The sequence below is a fragment of the Nerophis ophidion genome, linkage group LG13 (assembly GCF_033978795.1).
Source record: "Nerophis ophidion isolate RoL-2023_Sa linkage group LG13, RoL_Noph_v1.0, whole genome shotgun sequence".
Taxonomy (NCBI): domain Eukaryota; kingdom Metazoa; phylum Chordata; class Actinopteri; order Syngnathiformes; family Syngnathidae; genus Nerophis; species Nerophis ophidion.
The window spans coordinates 31,226,408-31,243,263 of NC_084623.1; the positions used below are offsets into that span (position 1 = coordinate 31,226,408).

The 16,856-nt window shown below is 37.5% G+C and overlaps 1 protein-coding gene across 1 annotated transcript; it reads right to left on the reverse strand.

Moving 5' to 3' along the window:
* Positions 1–3,475: 3,475 nt before the first annotated feature.
* On the reverse strand, positions 3,476–13,026 carry LOC133564440 (cartilage intermediate layer protein 1-like). Its single transcript, XM_061918768.1, has 11 exons — positions 12,976–13,026; positions 12,861–12,905; positions 12,462–12,492; positions 12,350–12,380; positions 11,743–11,778; positions 9,200–9,377; positions 6,983–7,089; positions 6,608–6,788; positions 5,174–5,284; positions 4,916–5,090; positions 3,476–3,665 (listed from the first exon to the last, which is right to left on the reverse strand). The coding sequence occupies exons 3-9, from the start codon at positions 12,474–12,476 to the stop codon at positions 5,191–5,193; spliced, it is 642 nt and encodes a 213-aa protein (XP_061774752.1). The 5' UTR covers positions 12,477–12,492; positions 12,861–12,905; positions 12,976–13,026; the 3' UTR covers positions 3,476–3,665; positions 4,916–5,090; positions 5,174–5,190.
* Positions 13,027–16,856: the final 3,830 nt, after the last annotated feature.

Consider the following 16,856-nt stretch of genomic DNA (forward strand, 5'->3'; position numbering starts at 1 on the left):
CATTACTTGTTTATTTTTCAACAATTTTTTAGTTATTTTTATATCTTTTTTTCCAATTAGTTCAAGAAAGGCATCTACAAATGAGCAATATTTTGCACTGTTATACAATTTAATAAATCAGAAACTGATGACATAGTGCTGTATTTTACTTCTTTATCTCTTTTTTTCAACCAAAAATGCTTTGCTCTGATTAGGGGGTACTTGAATTAAAAAAATGTTCACAGGAGGTACATGACTGAAAAAAGGTTGAGAACCACTGTTGTAGAGGGATGTTAAAGGCAGTACAGTCACAGCAGCCCTTAATAATATTGACCGGGTGAAAATTGTGACAATTTGGAAACATGGTTGCACCGGTAGATTGTCGGGAGGTGCACTGAAATTCAGGAGGTCTCCCGAAAAATCGTGAGGGTTGGCAAGTATGTTGCTAGGGTGGGGAAGAAATTCATAGAAGGTGAATTCATATAAAAGTGCATGTTAGATTTTTTAAGAAATCTTTTCTTGCGGCCCAGCCTCACCCAGTTTCTGCATCCAGTGGCCCCCTGGTAAATTGAGTTTGAGACCCCTGTCCTAGATGGTTATTTGACTCTGTCATACTTAGATTAGTCAGATCTCGTATAGCGGGTGGTGCCAAAACAACAAATATTTATACTCCAATACTGGGAGGATGTGCCTGGGCATGGATGGTTCCACTCAATCGTAGAGAGAAAAACTGTGAGATGCAAACAAGCAATCCTACTGTCAAAGCCAAAGACAGTAGAAGTGTAATTTCCTCTTGTTAGCATTGAGGTATTGGGTGGCAGAACGATCGCCGTGGATCGACCACCATCCATTTTCTACCGCTTGTCCCGTTCGGGGTCGCTGGAGCCTATCTCAGTTGCATTCGGGCGGAAGGCGACATACACCCTGGACAAGTCATCGCAGGGCCAACACAGACAGACAACATTCAGTCACATTCACATATTAGGGCCAATTTAGTGTTGCAAAATAGTCAGAATCACCCATATTAGCGGTCCATTCAGTTGTAAATAAATAGCACTTGTTTGTAATGTTTGCAACTCTTGTTTTTTGTTGGAGTCTTTTAGAAATGCTACTTGAAAAAGAGGCGAAACATCTACGACAAACCAAACAGTCCCGTTGCGATCAATTGAATGCCGTGGAATAACTGAACATTGTTTCCGTACAGGCAGAATTGTTGACATTAGCTCAGAGAACCACAACAGTGTAAAATATTTATACATGAAAAAAAAAAAAAGAATTGCTATGAAGAAAAAGCTGACATTGTTACAGCTCAGACTCCTGCCAACGCCGCGCATCAGTCTGTGCGCACCTCGGGACACACCCCACGGGCGCACACATCCAGGGACCAGCCGCGCTCGTCTCCGACCTGCAGCAGCCGCCAGCTACAATCATCACACCTGCCAGTAATGAAGGAGCTGCCTTCATAAGCCTGGACAACCTGGAATGCCGGCTTCAGAGTATAGTCTTCTGTTTGAGTACAGTAAGCCACGTCCTGCTTCATGTAATCCTGCTCTCACTGTGTTTGCCCATCACTGTTTTCTTGTGTCGTCCCTGCAGTACCCTACGCCGTCTTTAAAGTGAGCCGTGCATCTCTCTTTTTCCCTGGATCTCCCTCTGGACTCTGACTCCCCCCGCTTGGACACTGATCTTGTCTCTACGCTCTCCACATTTGGTAACACACACACCACACATACACTTTTGGATCTCATTCACACTCCATTTCCTTAATTTATGTTCTGTTTGAATATATATATATATATATATATATATATATTAGGACTGTGAATCTTTGGGTGTCCCACGATTCGATTCAATATCGATTCTTGGGGTCACGATTCGATTATATCGATTTGATTCTCAGTTCAAAAACGATATTTTTCCGATTCAAAACGATTCCGTATACATTCAATACATAGGATTTCAGCAGAATCTACCCGTCTGCTGACATGCTAGCAGAGTAGTAGATTAAAAAAAAAAAAAAGCTTTTATAATTGTAAAGGACGTTTTATCAACTGATTGCAATGTAAATTTGTTTTAACTATTAAACGAACCAAAACAATGACCTATTTTATCTTTGTGAAAACATTGGACACAGTGTGTTGTCAAGCTTATGAGATGCGATGCAAGTGTAAGCCACTGTGACACTATTTTTATAAATGTCTAATGACGATTTTTAATCACTGCTATGTTGAAATTATATTGATACTGTTGATATTCCTTTTTGTGTCATTCTGTGTCGTGTTTGTCTCCTCTCAATTGCTCTGTTTATTGCAGTTTGTTGGATTAAAAAAAAAAAAAAATTTTTTTTTTTTTTTTTAAATAACATTCAATTTTGAATCACACAATGTAAACAATTCGAATCGATTTTTTCCCCACACCCCTAATATATATATATATATTATAAATATATATATATATATATATATATATATATATATATATATATAAATATATATATATATATATATTATATATATATATATATATATATATATATATATATATATATATATATATATATATATATATATATAGCGCTATATCGCTCTCTAGTGTCTGTTGTCATGACCTTCCCCTGTAAAACCATAACAGAAATACTCCAATGATCATAATCAGTAACACAAAGCAGACAAAACCTATTAGCATTTTTTTTATTTTAATAAAATACAGCCCTGCATACTTTTTCGTTGTGGCCTTTGGTGGAAAAACTTGACACATCTGAACTAAAGTATCAAAAGTATCTATTTTGATTGATCAATATTAGAGCATAAAAGATTGCCCACGTGAGCCAGCAGTACGGCAGAGGGTGGCTGGTTCAAGTTGTGCAGTGACTTGGTGTGACAGAACAAAATAGCAGCACCTTGTGCAAACTAGTTTGGACCACATATCTGGACCCAGGCAAACAGTAAGCGCACTGCATTTTGCATGGTACTCTGTCGAATCGCCTTCAGGAGGCATTGCTGCTCAGCCACTTTGACACCCGCAGACACTGGACAACAATTGCTTCTACATCAGTACAAAGTGTATTTGAGTTTGTATCACACTGTGAAATGACACCAATCTGTACTGATGGAAAAACAAAAACTATGAAGTATTAGTCTCCATGTGATGTTTTGTTTGTACACAGCTGAGCTAGCCAGAAAGGCACACTCACTGTAGTTGTACTAACACACGACGTGTATCATGATCGACATTAAAGTGACTCGAGTTTGTCTGGTCCAGTTAGCCAGGGACATTTCCTGTTAATTTTGGGCAAGCATGCCATTTATGTTGAAATAACTTGTCTCTACATTTGCAGCTTTGAGTGATTTACTCCTCACTACCTCGGCTTCCGTCTGCTCCAACATTTCACCCTATTTATGCTCCCTTCTTTAAGCAGTAATATATACATATATATATATGCTTCAAAATATAAGGTTATCCGAAAATAGTACAGGGAATTGAAGTAAAAGTACTATTTTGAGTGTGTTTCATAAAGTTTATTTTTCCTACAGCTGGAGTTTACATTTAAGAAAAACATTCCAAAAGTGTTCAGGAGGTTTGTTATATTTCATTTGCACGGGCACCCAAAGCGTACTTTGTAGTCGTGGCAACGTCCACCATGTTGGTCTTTGTTGCGACAGATAAAGCCTTCAGTCGTGTCATATCTGGGGAAAAAGTAGTCACATTAGTAAACATTTCAAACATGATGGGCTATAACTTATACATTTTGCCATTTACAACTCACATTTTGTATCAAACTTGATATTTTGTTTATCTGCAACTTGTATTTCTCGTTATCGCACATTGTAAAGGGAAAGTCTCCAAATGTGCAACTTCAAGCTGTCGTGATTGTACTTAAAACAATTTGAATCATAATCTTAGCTAAAACATTGACAAATATTCTTAGATGGCACGCAAGTCCTCCCGCATTTATTTTTCCTTCAACTTCTCTTCCCACATGAACCCTCTTGACCGCAGGGACAGACATATGGTCCTGTTTTAAGTGAAGACCGACTCATTGAGGCTCACTTTACGAATGCAAGTGAGACCAACACTAACATTTAGCTGTGACTTAATGCGGTTCAACAAAACTTAGAGTACAGTTTGAGGTGAAACGTGTCAGGACATGTTGCTATAAGCCCGGGACCAATGTTGCATGGAAATTTTGTTAACTCACGAGCATTGAGGAGTAAAACTTCTACATAATTTGATCCGATCTAATGTTGCAATGCTTCAGTTGAAAGTCGAATTTGAGCTATACTTTTTCCCCTGCTTACAATCGCTATAACTGATTTTTTTTTTTTTTTTTTTTTTTTAATAATTTGGTAGTAATCTGAAGGAGAGTTTAACATACTTTATAAACTAGCAGGTATTCTCAAACTAATACGTGTACCAGTTGTGGCACACGGGCTCAATCTAGTGATACGCCAAGTACTCAAATATCTAAACACTTTGTTTAAACTGTAATGTTAGACACCAACTATATACTTTAACATTTACCTTGTTTTTATTAGTACATTTAATGTTTATTATGGTGGCACTTGGTGAAAAAAAAAGTTTGAAACCACTGATCAAGCATCTTAAATATAAAAATACACAACCCACCAAGTATCCAGTGAACTATTACAACTGATTCCCAGTTACTATCTTACAATACTGTGAGTTAGTACTCTGTTAAGTAAAAGAGCCATTCAAAAAAATCTGTAGGACCCGCGCACAGCAGAAGCGTTCACTTAGTGCACAATAGCATCACATCTCTGGAATTCCTTAGAGGTGACGACTGTACTGTAATTTTGTTACAAATGTCAAATTGTCTTGGATCCCTGCATGTGTGTAATCTGGTTCACTGTGGTGTGCAGTAAAACAAACAATTTTTCTTGCAGTAAATTAGTCAGCGTAATAAAAACATGCGCACCTGTAAGCTATCTGTCCCCTTAAGGCAAATAGCTTTTCTTCCTTAGCAGTGACCACTTCTAAGGTGATAGGCCGTTTGCAGAGGACATGTGAATACTTTGGCCAAAGTTTGCTCAGGATCTCAAAGTCCCCTTTGCCACTTGGACGGTCACGATTAAACCATTTGGTGAAGCACACTGTCAGAGTGGAAGAAGTCATTTTCAATCATTTTGTTGGTATCAGTTTATTAGCATGGTTTTTAAGAATGCTTCAGTCTTACCGTTTGGGTGGCAGTGATCAAGAGGACACAGGAACCGTACACGGTAATCCGCAACACATTCCTTTCTTCTGGTCGGAATTTTTACAGATAAATCCAGTGGTAGAATCAGCTCTGCAAGCAAAGTTCAGTGAGACATTGTGGGGACATCCACACTAGTGTTGTGCTCAAGTGGTTAAAGAAGACAAATTTGTTAAAAAAACAGTTCCCATAAAAAGTGATGGACAATTTGGCCTGGAATCTATTGTGATACTGTATATTGCAGCCTCCTGCAAAACATTTGGTAATAAAATTGAGAATAGAAAAATTTCAAAACTGGTTAAAAAGACTCCTAATTTAGCTGCTGGCGTATGCAGTAACACATTGTCTCATTCTGGTTGTATGTTAAAATACTCATCTACTTGCCAGTTTACAGTTAATGTCTGGTTACTTTATTTTAACACTGTCCCAGCTACACTTCTGTTGAAATGGAATAAACACTTATTCTGTGGTATTAATACTTTACAGTTTTAGTGATAAGACACATTTGAGAATCAATCCATTCCAGAGTAGTTGTATTTGTCATACCAATGCGGATGAAAAATACTTAAAATTGTAAGACAACTGAATGATGAATCAAATTGATTACAATTCTAAGATCAAACAGGATGGCTGTGCAACAATATTAACTATTTGAATTATTTCCTAGTATTGGCTCCGATTGAAATCCTTCAGTTTGTCCATGGAATAGAAAGCAGTGAGTCAGGTTGGATGCAACATGGTTGTTATGCTGAACGAAATATGGCTGTAATTTTACTGTTGGCCTTGGCTTGCCATCAAGATAGGCCTATGCGATATATAATATAGTTTATCATATATTTCGATGGTGGTCCATGCGGTCAAACGAGATATTTTAGCAGGGTAATGCAAACAATCTGTCCCGATTGTTTACAAATACATGTGGTTAATCGACATTGGTAAAATGTGGCATAATTAATAAAACCATCTTGCAAGAAGCATAAACAAGAGCAACCTACAGCATAGGACTATTTCCATTTAAAGTTCCTTGGAGTAGGATTCGGCTGCGTATCTGGCAACCTCAGTCAGACAGTAGGAGGAGGCTACAGAATTGACAGTGATTGCAATACCATTTATGGCCACATTACTACATATGGCACCTTTAAATGTTACCAACCACTTATTTCTTGTTTCATGCTAGTTTAGCTTGTCAGTTTCTACTTGCTCGTCTGGTGTGTAACATTTAGCCTCGTTCTATAGTCCCCCAGTGATAATCCATACAAGAACAGCAGTTCATATGCTGCAATGGAGGATTGACTTTGGTGTGCGGCTCCAAGTTTCTTTATCAATGCCCAACCCTATTGTTGAATAAGTTGAACTAAATCAGGCAGCTATGTCGCTGATGAAAAAGGCTGTATAAAACTAAAGAAAAATACTCACGCATAGAACACTTCCCCCGTTGAAGTCAGACTTTCCCCAGAGATTGTTTGGACCTCAATGTGAATGGGATGATCGCAGATCTGCTTCTTATATTGATTGGAAAGCTGAGCAAGAGTCTCATAGTCTCCAGTTCCAGATGGGTTGTCTCGATCAAACCATGAGGTCCAACATTCTGTAATCACTAAAAGGGTGGGACATTAGATCAATCATGCATCCAGTTACATACTTTGCGCCTGATACTGCCCATCATTTGTTGTAGTTGATGCACTGTCACTAGGTTTAGTTAGGTGCTTGAAGAGCTGGGGCCTATCCCGGACAACTTTAGAAGGTACACTCTAAATCAGGATACTACTTATTAAAAGTGCATATGATTACCTGGTGGGCAGAACTTGAGGGGGCACATAAATCGAACACGGTAATCGGAGCACCGGCCTTTTTTCTGTTGAGCATTTTTACAGATGAATCCTGTGGTTGTGTCCGATCTGCAGAGAGAACCAATCCAGATGAACTTCGAATGAGTCAACCCTGTTGCAACAACCTTCAATACAAAAATGCAAATTTAAATAGGCAGCAGGTTTCAATAGTTTGCAATACAGTGGAAGCTGTTCGATTTGACATTCTCTAGATTGACTCATGTCGACAATCGTTTTTTTGGCATAACCTAAACTAGCCTTTGTATTATGACTTTGGCCAGAGACAAAGAATCGGATGGGGAATAAAGGATTTCTAAATTCTGCAGTTTCCTCAGAGCAAAATTAGTTTTTAGTTGCAAAGATGGGTAAAATGAGCTGCTGAGAAGTCTTTATTTGGCCACAACAAACAAGGGTAAATTGTGGTAAAATTCAAGCATTACTTATGCATATGTAAAGTAGGAAGGGGATTCAAATGGCCCATTTGTTATCATTTACCAGACATGAAATGGGACAAATTGAGGGATTGCACCGTTGGTACTTTAACTTTAAATTAACAGTCACCAGATGATTGACATTCACAGCAACTGAGGGCCTTATGAAATGATGCTGGCTGCTGCCAGTGTGGAGAAAAAAAAAGTCAGGAAGGCGATGAAGTTTTTATTTCAACTGTACAATGTCATGACTGTCTTCTGTTTCGAATAATTTCTAAAACTTATTTTTTGTGGTAGAGTGATTGGAGCACATACTTGGTCACAAAAAACATTCATGAAGTCTGGTTCTTTTAGGAATTTATTATGGTTCTACTGAAAATGTGACCAAATTTGTTGGGTCAAAAGTATACATAGAGCAATGTTAATATTTGGTTACATGTCCCTTGGCAAGTTTCACTGCAATAAAGAGCTTTTGGTAGCCATCCACAAGTTTCTGGTTGAGTTTTTGACCACTCCTGACAAAATTGGTCTAGTTCAGCTAAATTTGGTTTTCTGACATGGACCTGTTTCTTCAGCATTGTCCACACTTTTAAGTCAGGACTTTAGGAAGGCCATTCTAAAACCTAAATTCTAGCCGGATTCAGCCATTCCTTTACCACGTTTGACATGTTTGGAGTCATTGTCCTGTTGGAACACCCAACTGTGCCCAAAACGCAACCTCCAGTAGACCCATAACTTCTAAAAAAAAAAAAAAAAAAAAAAAACTTCAAGAATGTTTTTTGTGACGAGCAAGTATGTGCTCCAGTCACTCAAAAAAAAAAAAAAAAAAAAGTTTCTTAAATTGTAAACTCAAGACAGCCATGACATTATGTTCTTTACAAGTGTATGTAAACTTTTGACCACAACTGTATGAGGTAGCTCACCTTGACTTTGTCATTTAAAAAGTAGCTTGCCTGCTGGTGGGCACCCCTGCTGTTGAGTGTTGAATATCTTAAATGTGTTTTGTTGCATTTTCAACTTTGACAACAGCGTCAGTTGCTTTGTAGAGGTGATTTCCATCATTTTTAGCAGACAGCATTGCAAAATGATTAACGCCCCCCGATTTCCTCACAAGAGAGCCACCCAGTAATGGTGCCATATGAGTCCCTTCCCTACTGTATGCATGCATGCATGCACAGGGCTGTCCACACAGAAGTTAACAGTTTACCCCTTAAATATTGTCACAATTACTTCAATAGAATGTATCACAAACTACAGTAGTTTAATCACATGATATACATTTAGAGGAGCAGACCTCTATAGTATTTCCTACGAGCCACTTTGTCCAACACCATCAGCTTTGAAAATAAAATTTTAAAACACACTTGGCTGGTGTTTGTGGTTCATCGACGACTCCAGTGTGTATGATGCAGATTTGGGACTTTCTAGGTTAATTCTGCTTTGCATATTTTTGTTAATTTCCTTATTTAATTCAGTAACTATTGTGCTGGACATTTTGTATGTAAACTATACATGCTCAGCACCCACTTTAGTCGGAACCATGGTTGAAAAAAGTTTTGTCTAATGCTTGCTATGGATCTATCACCTAATGTGCCAGACCAGATGTTGGGTGGCACTTACAGGTTTCACTGGCATTCGCTATGCAAACTAGTGGTAGGGGGTACTGTATTTGAAGCAACCTAAAGCAAAAAAATACAGCATAATGGCCGATCTCAAAAATGTAAGCACTTCTAAGCCAAAGTACTTACGTATGGATCTTATCGCTCGTTGAAGACACACTGCCTCCAGATGTCGTCTCAACGTCAATTTGGAGTGGCACTTGACAGATGCTTTTTGGGTGTTCATGGCGCAACTTACTTAGAATCTCAAAGTCCCCTTTCCCACTAGGGTTGTCGCGGTCAAACCATTGAGTCCAGCACTCCGAAGCTAAAGTCCAGGAGGAAAAGGGTGTTTTTTTGCATGTCAGGGGACAGAAGACAAATTACTTTGGTAAATCATTTAAATAAATCTGAAAGACATTTGATTAAATAATGTTATTGACACTGTGGGATAAATTTTATACATGAGTTGCTATGTTTAATCTTCTGAATGATACATTCACTTCTAACAGCTCTTTTTTTTTTTTTTTAGATAAAAAGGAACTGATCAATTATCTTTTGCGCCACAGTGAGCATAGGGCCTAATCTTGGATCCAAATAGCACACACAAACTAAAATGGTGTGTACCGACTAAGACCGCATGTTCAATTAATAGCAAGTGCAAAAGTGGCACATACTGCCCTATTTAAACAAGTATTAGGTATGCACTATCTGCCACATGTGCCCATGGAAACAGTAATGTTCTGCTCTCCTACCAGCGCCATTTTGTAAAGTTCAAAACATATTCCTAATCTGTACCACCTTTCCTGCAATATAGAATCTGAATCAAAAACTTTACCATGCTCTACAGAGGTGGTGGATCAGCACAGCACATTCATGTGCAAAAAAATGCATCTTGCAAAGCTTTGTTCATAAAAAGGAAACATTTCCTAAATGACAAAGAAATAGCCACCTAAACGCATCAATTTGTTAAAAATCAGCCCTTTAAGTCATTATGGAACAAAAATATACAGTATTGCAGAATAGGTCGGTTTTCTTTTTTTACAGTCCGTATGTAGGACAGAGTTAAACGATCGCCTCCTTTCTCAGCCAATACTGCGCAACTAACAGTTTTCATGTCCTTTAAAGACATACAAAAAAATCACGGCCTGAGACCAGTTTCAGTTTTGATGAATCAAACTGTTACATTCATATTTTCTCCTTACAGTACTGTGGCCGTCCTGATAATCATTCTGCAAACACGCTGAATAGATTGCGGTTCTAATTTTTTTACTTTAAGAAAATACTCTGCTCAAGCTTAATCAGTCACATTTTGATCAATTCTACATGTGATCTTTTCATGAAAATAGAGAATTGTTAAAAAAAAAAAAAAAAAAAAGTAAAATCTTGGGCTCATTGGGTTGGAATGTTAACTTTAATAGATCATATTTCAGTAACCAAAAAGTGTATCAAGATCTAATACAGGGGGGTATATAGAACAATTCACTCAGAAGTCCGCTTGAAGATTGTCTGGAAAACAGTCAATGCAAATTTTGACCTAATTACTACCATTACATGTCAAAGACCACAAAGTAGTGTTTTAAATTTAGAAAAAAAAAAAATTAAGACCCTTTAAAGGATGCGGGGGCTATTTTGATATATTTTGGACAATTTGAAAGCTGCTAAAAAAACTACCTATAGGAAGTCAATATATGCCAAGCAGCATCTGTATTTAGCTTATACTGTATTTGGCAAAACAAATCAGTCTAATCCATTCATTTTCTATACAGCTCATGCTCCCGAGGGTCACGGCTAGCCAGAGCCTAGGTACACCACACTGGTTGCCTGCCAGACACTCACATTCATACATAGACAATTTAGTAGTCAATAAACCAAACATACATATTTTTAGAATGTGTGTGTGTGCGTGGGTGGGGGGGGAGAACATGCAAATTTCACTGCGATGTTCAGATTCGAACCAAGATCTCCCCGACTTCCTGATTGCGTGGGCGGCAAGCTAACCACTAGACGACTATGGGACAATAAAATGTAGGCCTTGGGCAGATGGCCCGGGCCACACCTTGGACATCCCTGTCCCAATACTTCAAAAAGCAAATATTACCCAGTGTGGTATTGTAAGTCAGAGGTCTGAAAATGACAAATTACCTACTTTTTAAAATTTTATTAAAAAGGTGTATTTCAATGGGTCAGAAGTGATACATTACATTAGACCTTTAAAGACATTTAACCTAGCCTTGTAGTTAGAGTGTTCGCCCTGAGACCGGAAGGTCGTGAGTTCAAACCCCGGCCAACCCATTGCCTCACTCAGCACTTTAAATCACCAAAATGAGACCAGACTGCTGCTTCTCCCCTCACAAGGGAAGAACATGGGTCAAATGCAGAGGATCAACTCACCACACCTAGTGTGACTATTGTTGGGATGATTGTTTGCATTTCAAACCGTCTTGTTGTACTTTAAACAGAAACTGATGCTAACTGCTTCTAAAATCATTCAAGTCATGAAGCGATCTCGTTTATACCCTAATGACAAACTAAAAGTTTGCATCATTGCTTATGTCAAAGGACACTCCAAGAACAATCTTCAAAGACATGGCTTTAGACAGGTATCTTTAAGAAAGTCTAACCTGGCTAGCGGATTTAAAGCTTTTTAAATTTTGACATTTCATATGTAGAATAAACAAAATGTGGCTTACAAGAACTGCTGCCCGGTGTCATGGCTTGCACATTTCCTAAAAAAAAAAAAAAAATTAAAGATTAATATCAGAATGCAGGAAAATGACAGGATGATCCAACAGACCAAGTAGAACATATTTGTGATATTTTTTCTAAAGTACTTGAAAATATTGTTAAATATGATGTGTTATTGTTCAGTGTAAATAGATGTATTTGAAATATTTCAACTTTTTTTTTTTTAGCTTAATGTACTTTTAATTGAAAGAAATTAGATGAACTCAGAAATTAAATGTATTGAGCAGCTTTCAGTTCTGTTGTAATATTTGATCCCAAGATAAGAATTTAAATTGTCATACGGCTTTAAAAAGTGTTTGCAAATAAACTGTTTTTTAAATGCACTATATCCTGGGAATAGTCACATGAGTATCTGGGAACTCAGAGTTTAAGTAAAGTACAAAACTGTTTGACATCCATATTTTTGCATAGTCAAAAGATGTCATACAAATAAATCGGTTGAAGAGGGTCAGAGTTAGAAAGCACAATTTCATTAATTCTTCATCAGCATGTGTAGGATAATACTGTAGACAATTGTGTTGATTAAAGTAGCATTACTAAAAATGATTTTACCAACATGCAGGGCCGCAATCATGACGCACACCTGCTGGATGAAATACAATATTAGCAAAACGCACTTCTGTTAAATCCAATGTACAGAATGGTAATTAAGTCTACACTTTACCCATCTGAGCATCATTGTAGATGTAATGTTTCTATCGGGAAAAGACACAATTTCATTAACAAATACATTATTCCTTCTTATTGCGTATCCTGTTTAAGGTCAAGGTGAAGCCTATTTCATCGGATTTATGTAACCAGAGGGACTAAACTTAAAAATAACCAACAAAACTACAACAATTCTTCAACCAAAAAGGACACAAGTTTGAAAATATGGGCAGAAAGTACTTTTTAAAAAAGGGCCATTTTTATACGGGTTTCTAAATTATACATAAAGTAAACACAACTTCAAACAAAACCCTAAAACAAACTGAAGAAAACAATAGCAGGCTAAAGTCTGCAACAAACAGAAAACTCACGTTAAAACCCAAATATACAAAGTAGAAACACCAGCCTGTTCTACCTTATAATTGCAATAGAACGAGAGGAAATAGCTGCCACCGAAGTCCTAAGAAAGCCAGAAAGATATGTTAAAAGATAAAACATGGTAAAATCAAGAGTGAGGTTAAAAATCACACCTGTCACCCGCCAGCAGCTGTCCAGACTGATAGCAAGGCACCGGGGCTATTTCAAGGGCCACTCCCGCCACAAGGCTGCAAGCAATTTACCTATTTTGGGAAGGGAGCCCCCTACTGTCCGCTACACCTATGTATGCCTTGGACTGATCTATTGCTGAGCTAATGACTACAATACTTTAAAAAAAAAATGTGGTGCAGTTTATTTGTTTCACACGTTACTTTAAAGCACTGGTTTTCAAACTTGTTTTTACCAAGTACCACCTCAGAAAACACCTGGCTCTCCCAATCCTCATAACGACCAACATTAAAATACAGTAGTGTAGTAAGCATAAGTATTCATTAAAAACAAGGCAGATGTTTTATTTAAAAAGTATATTCAATATTTTAGCAACTGTAACATTACGCACAATTTGAACAGTAACCTGTGTTTGAATATAGGAAAATAAAACACTAATCACTTAATTAAATATTTCCTTGGTGTACCACCAGATGAAGCCCGCGTACTAGTGGTAAACGTACCGCACTGTGAGATTCCTGTTTTAAGGAACATCACATGGTTACATTTGCACTATTTATGTCTGAAAAGGAGTAGAAGTGGTCAGCAGGTATTTAATCGTACGCTGTCTCCATGTGTATTACTGATCATTTGTTTATGCATCCATCCATTTTTTACCGTTTGTCCCGTTCTGGGTCGCGAGGGGTGCTGGAGCCTATCTCAGCTGCATTTGGGCGGAAGGCGGGCTACACCCTGGACAAGTCGCCACCTCATCGCAGGGCCAACACAGATAGACAGATAACATTTGTTTATACTTTTTCCAGCTTAAATTTTGTGTAATTAAAGAAAAGAAAGTGTTGCAAAAATCAGTAAGCAAAAAGGAGTTTAAAAAAAGTCCTCCCTTGATTATTCTGAGGTTTGTGTTCCAGTGACACAACTCGTACCTCAAAAAATTTGTATTGCAAAACAGCCCATTAAAATTAATCTAAATAAATTTAATCCATGCTTGCACCCCCTGCACTGAAAAAAATTTGGAGTGCCATTTACTTAAAAAAAGCTAGGTAACAATTTCCACACAGAAATTATTTCTAACTTTTACTCAGGAAATAGTCAGGTAAAGTTTACTTGCCAGCAAGAATGAGTTTTTATTTAAAAAACTCAAGTAAACATCACTAGATTTTCTTTTTTAGAGACAAAATATATTCACTCTTTGATAGTAAATTTTACTCAAAACTACGTTTGTATTGACTTACAAAACCCTTATAAAAATGCTTGATTTTCAGGATAATTTAATTAGTTTTTCTTTACTTTATTCGGAACAATATTTACATGATATTTAAGCTCCCACCTACACCACTATTGAAATATGAATGTGTTGTATTTTTAACATGGCCTACTCTTAATTAAATCAAATTCTACAAATATGAAATTATAACACACTTTCAAACAAGAGCACTTTTATTACATTTTCCAGCAGCATTACCAGACAAAACATTATAAAACAGTGATTTTTTTGTTTTAGTTCATAATAATGCGAACAATTACAGGTAAAAGACCCGATAAAATGTCCTGAATTGTAACTTTTAAGCACAACAGCAAAATCTTTCAACAAGTTACATTGACAAGCGTCATGTACTGCTTCCACACACCAAAGAACAGCTATATGCTAGAACAGCATATCTACACTGTGGAAACACTCACAGTAGAAGTTTTTTTCTCAAAGACCGTACCTTGGGCGACATTTTCAGAACATCCAGCTCTAGAAACAGCTTCGAAACACTTAAAATGTATATTTCAGTTTCAGTAGGTAACTCAAGTTCATGGCGTAGATTAAGCCCATGAGCAGAAGGCAACCCTTTGCCACGGTTTTGTAGTCATCCAGAACCTCTTTTCCTTCGACGATGACTGACACACATGGGCAGGATTGTGGCCTCCCTGTGCTGCATTTCCACTGATGACGAGGATCTTGAGGACATGATGAACTGAGGCACCTACATCCTGTGAATAACACGTGATTCTGTGCTCAGGAGTCAATATTATACACAGCCAGTTCATATAACCTACACATACAGAGACCACTGCATTGGTTAAGTGCTAGGGAAGTATTTAGGTAACTATTGATTTTATTTTATTTGATCTTTGTCTGGGTTAACCCAGATTTGCACTTAATTTGTCAGTGTACACTTCGGTCACTGAGGCAACCATAATTTTTTTCAACAAGATTGTCTAAAAAATACAGAAGGATGTTTGAAATACCATTTTTCATACTTTCAACACATTTGCCTTTCAAACATTTCAGATTCAGAACCAGTTGAAAAATTGGGACACATTGCAATTAATTGCCAATTTAAGTTAATGGCCTAAAATGTGTTAATCTGAATACAAATGTTTTTCCTCATATATAGTGGCACATATGACTTTTATGGAAATACATTATTACACAAAGAACAGAGGTTATAGTATTAGGTTGGAGAAAAGATACATTTACTATAAGGAGAGTAATCATCAGAAAATCCCAAATTTTCAAAATGTACCTGGCAGTCTTTGATTAACTCCTCTCCCGACTCTCCAGGGAACTCCATTAGGCAACGTATGATGAGATCTCTTCCGACTTCAACATATTGCTATAAAACAGAGAAGCAAATTTATTGCAAAGGACATGTATAGGCAAACAGATACACAAAATTCACTATGCCATGGTAAAAGGCAACATAATTGAATTGGCGTAGCGCAGTGGAGAGTGGACGTGCGCAACCCGAGGGTCCCTGGTTCAATCCCCACCTGGTACCAACTTCGTCACGTCCGTTGAGCAAGACACTTCACCCTCGCTCCTGATGGGTGCTGGTTAGCGCCTTGCATGGCAGCTCCCTAAATCAGTGTGTGAATGTGTGTGTGAATGGGTAAATGTGGGAGTAGTGACAAAGCGCTTTGAGTACCTTGAAGGTAGAAAAGCGCTATACACGTACAACACATTTATTTATCATTTATATTAATTTATTTATTTAATTTGAGCGAGAGAGAGAGAGATAGATAGAGAGAAAGCGAGAGATATAGAGAGGTAGAGCTAGAGAGAGCGCTAGAGATAGATATAGATAGAAAGAGAGAGAGAGAGAGAGAGAGAGACAGGGAGACAGAGAGACAGAGAGAGAGAGAGAGAGAGAGAGAGAGAGAGAGAGAGAGAGAGAGAGAGAGAGCGATGATAATAGCTAGCTCAGTGTATATGAGCCCAACACAAGATGACTGACAAAAATTATATTAATGTCCCTGTAACTTTACCTGGCCAAGTGAATCCAGCATCGGTCTGATTTTTGTGCCTGCAACTCCGCCCTTTGTCCTAAATATCTCCAGGAGTTTGGGAGTGTGTGTGTCCAGTTTGGACAAAAAGGTTTGCTCCAGATGAAGTGATGTTATCCTACTGAACTTTTCTTTGATCTGAAAAAGAAGATAAAAACACAACTTGATCAAGACACACACCTTGCTAGAACAATTAATATTGTAGTCTCCCCAGTATAATAAGGGCATTAAATGTTTTGAATGAACAAGGGCAATCAGTGTGAAGACAAGGGACTGACTGACCGCGGCCACCATTTCCATGTTTTAGTCTATAGTGTTTTAACAATCCTACTCGCTTGTCTGATTCAAAACTACACATCTTCACCTCCATCTCATGTTGAGGCACCTGTAACTAAATCATATTGGTGTCATTAAAAAATTATATTTAAACCTTCAACAGCACTAATTTGATTTTACCTTGCGTAAGCTGTTGAGACCAAATTCCTAAGAGTCAACGTCCTTCAATATTCTGTGAAATATATTGAGAAATTATATTATGACACATCATTAAAATACCATGTGTTGCAATATGATAAATTAAAGCAAATGTTTA

Coding starts and splice junctions, on each gene's coding strand:
- LOC133564440 (XM_061918768.1), bottom strand. Junction 9,378..11,742: donor GACACCGGGCAGCAGTTCTT/GTAAGCCACATT, acceptor CCTGGACTTTAG/CTTCGGAGTGCTGGACTCAA. Junction 6,789..6,982: donor CCTCAAGTTCTGCCCACCAG/GTAATCATATGC, acceptor CCACCCTTTTAG/TGATTACAGAATGTTGGACC.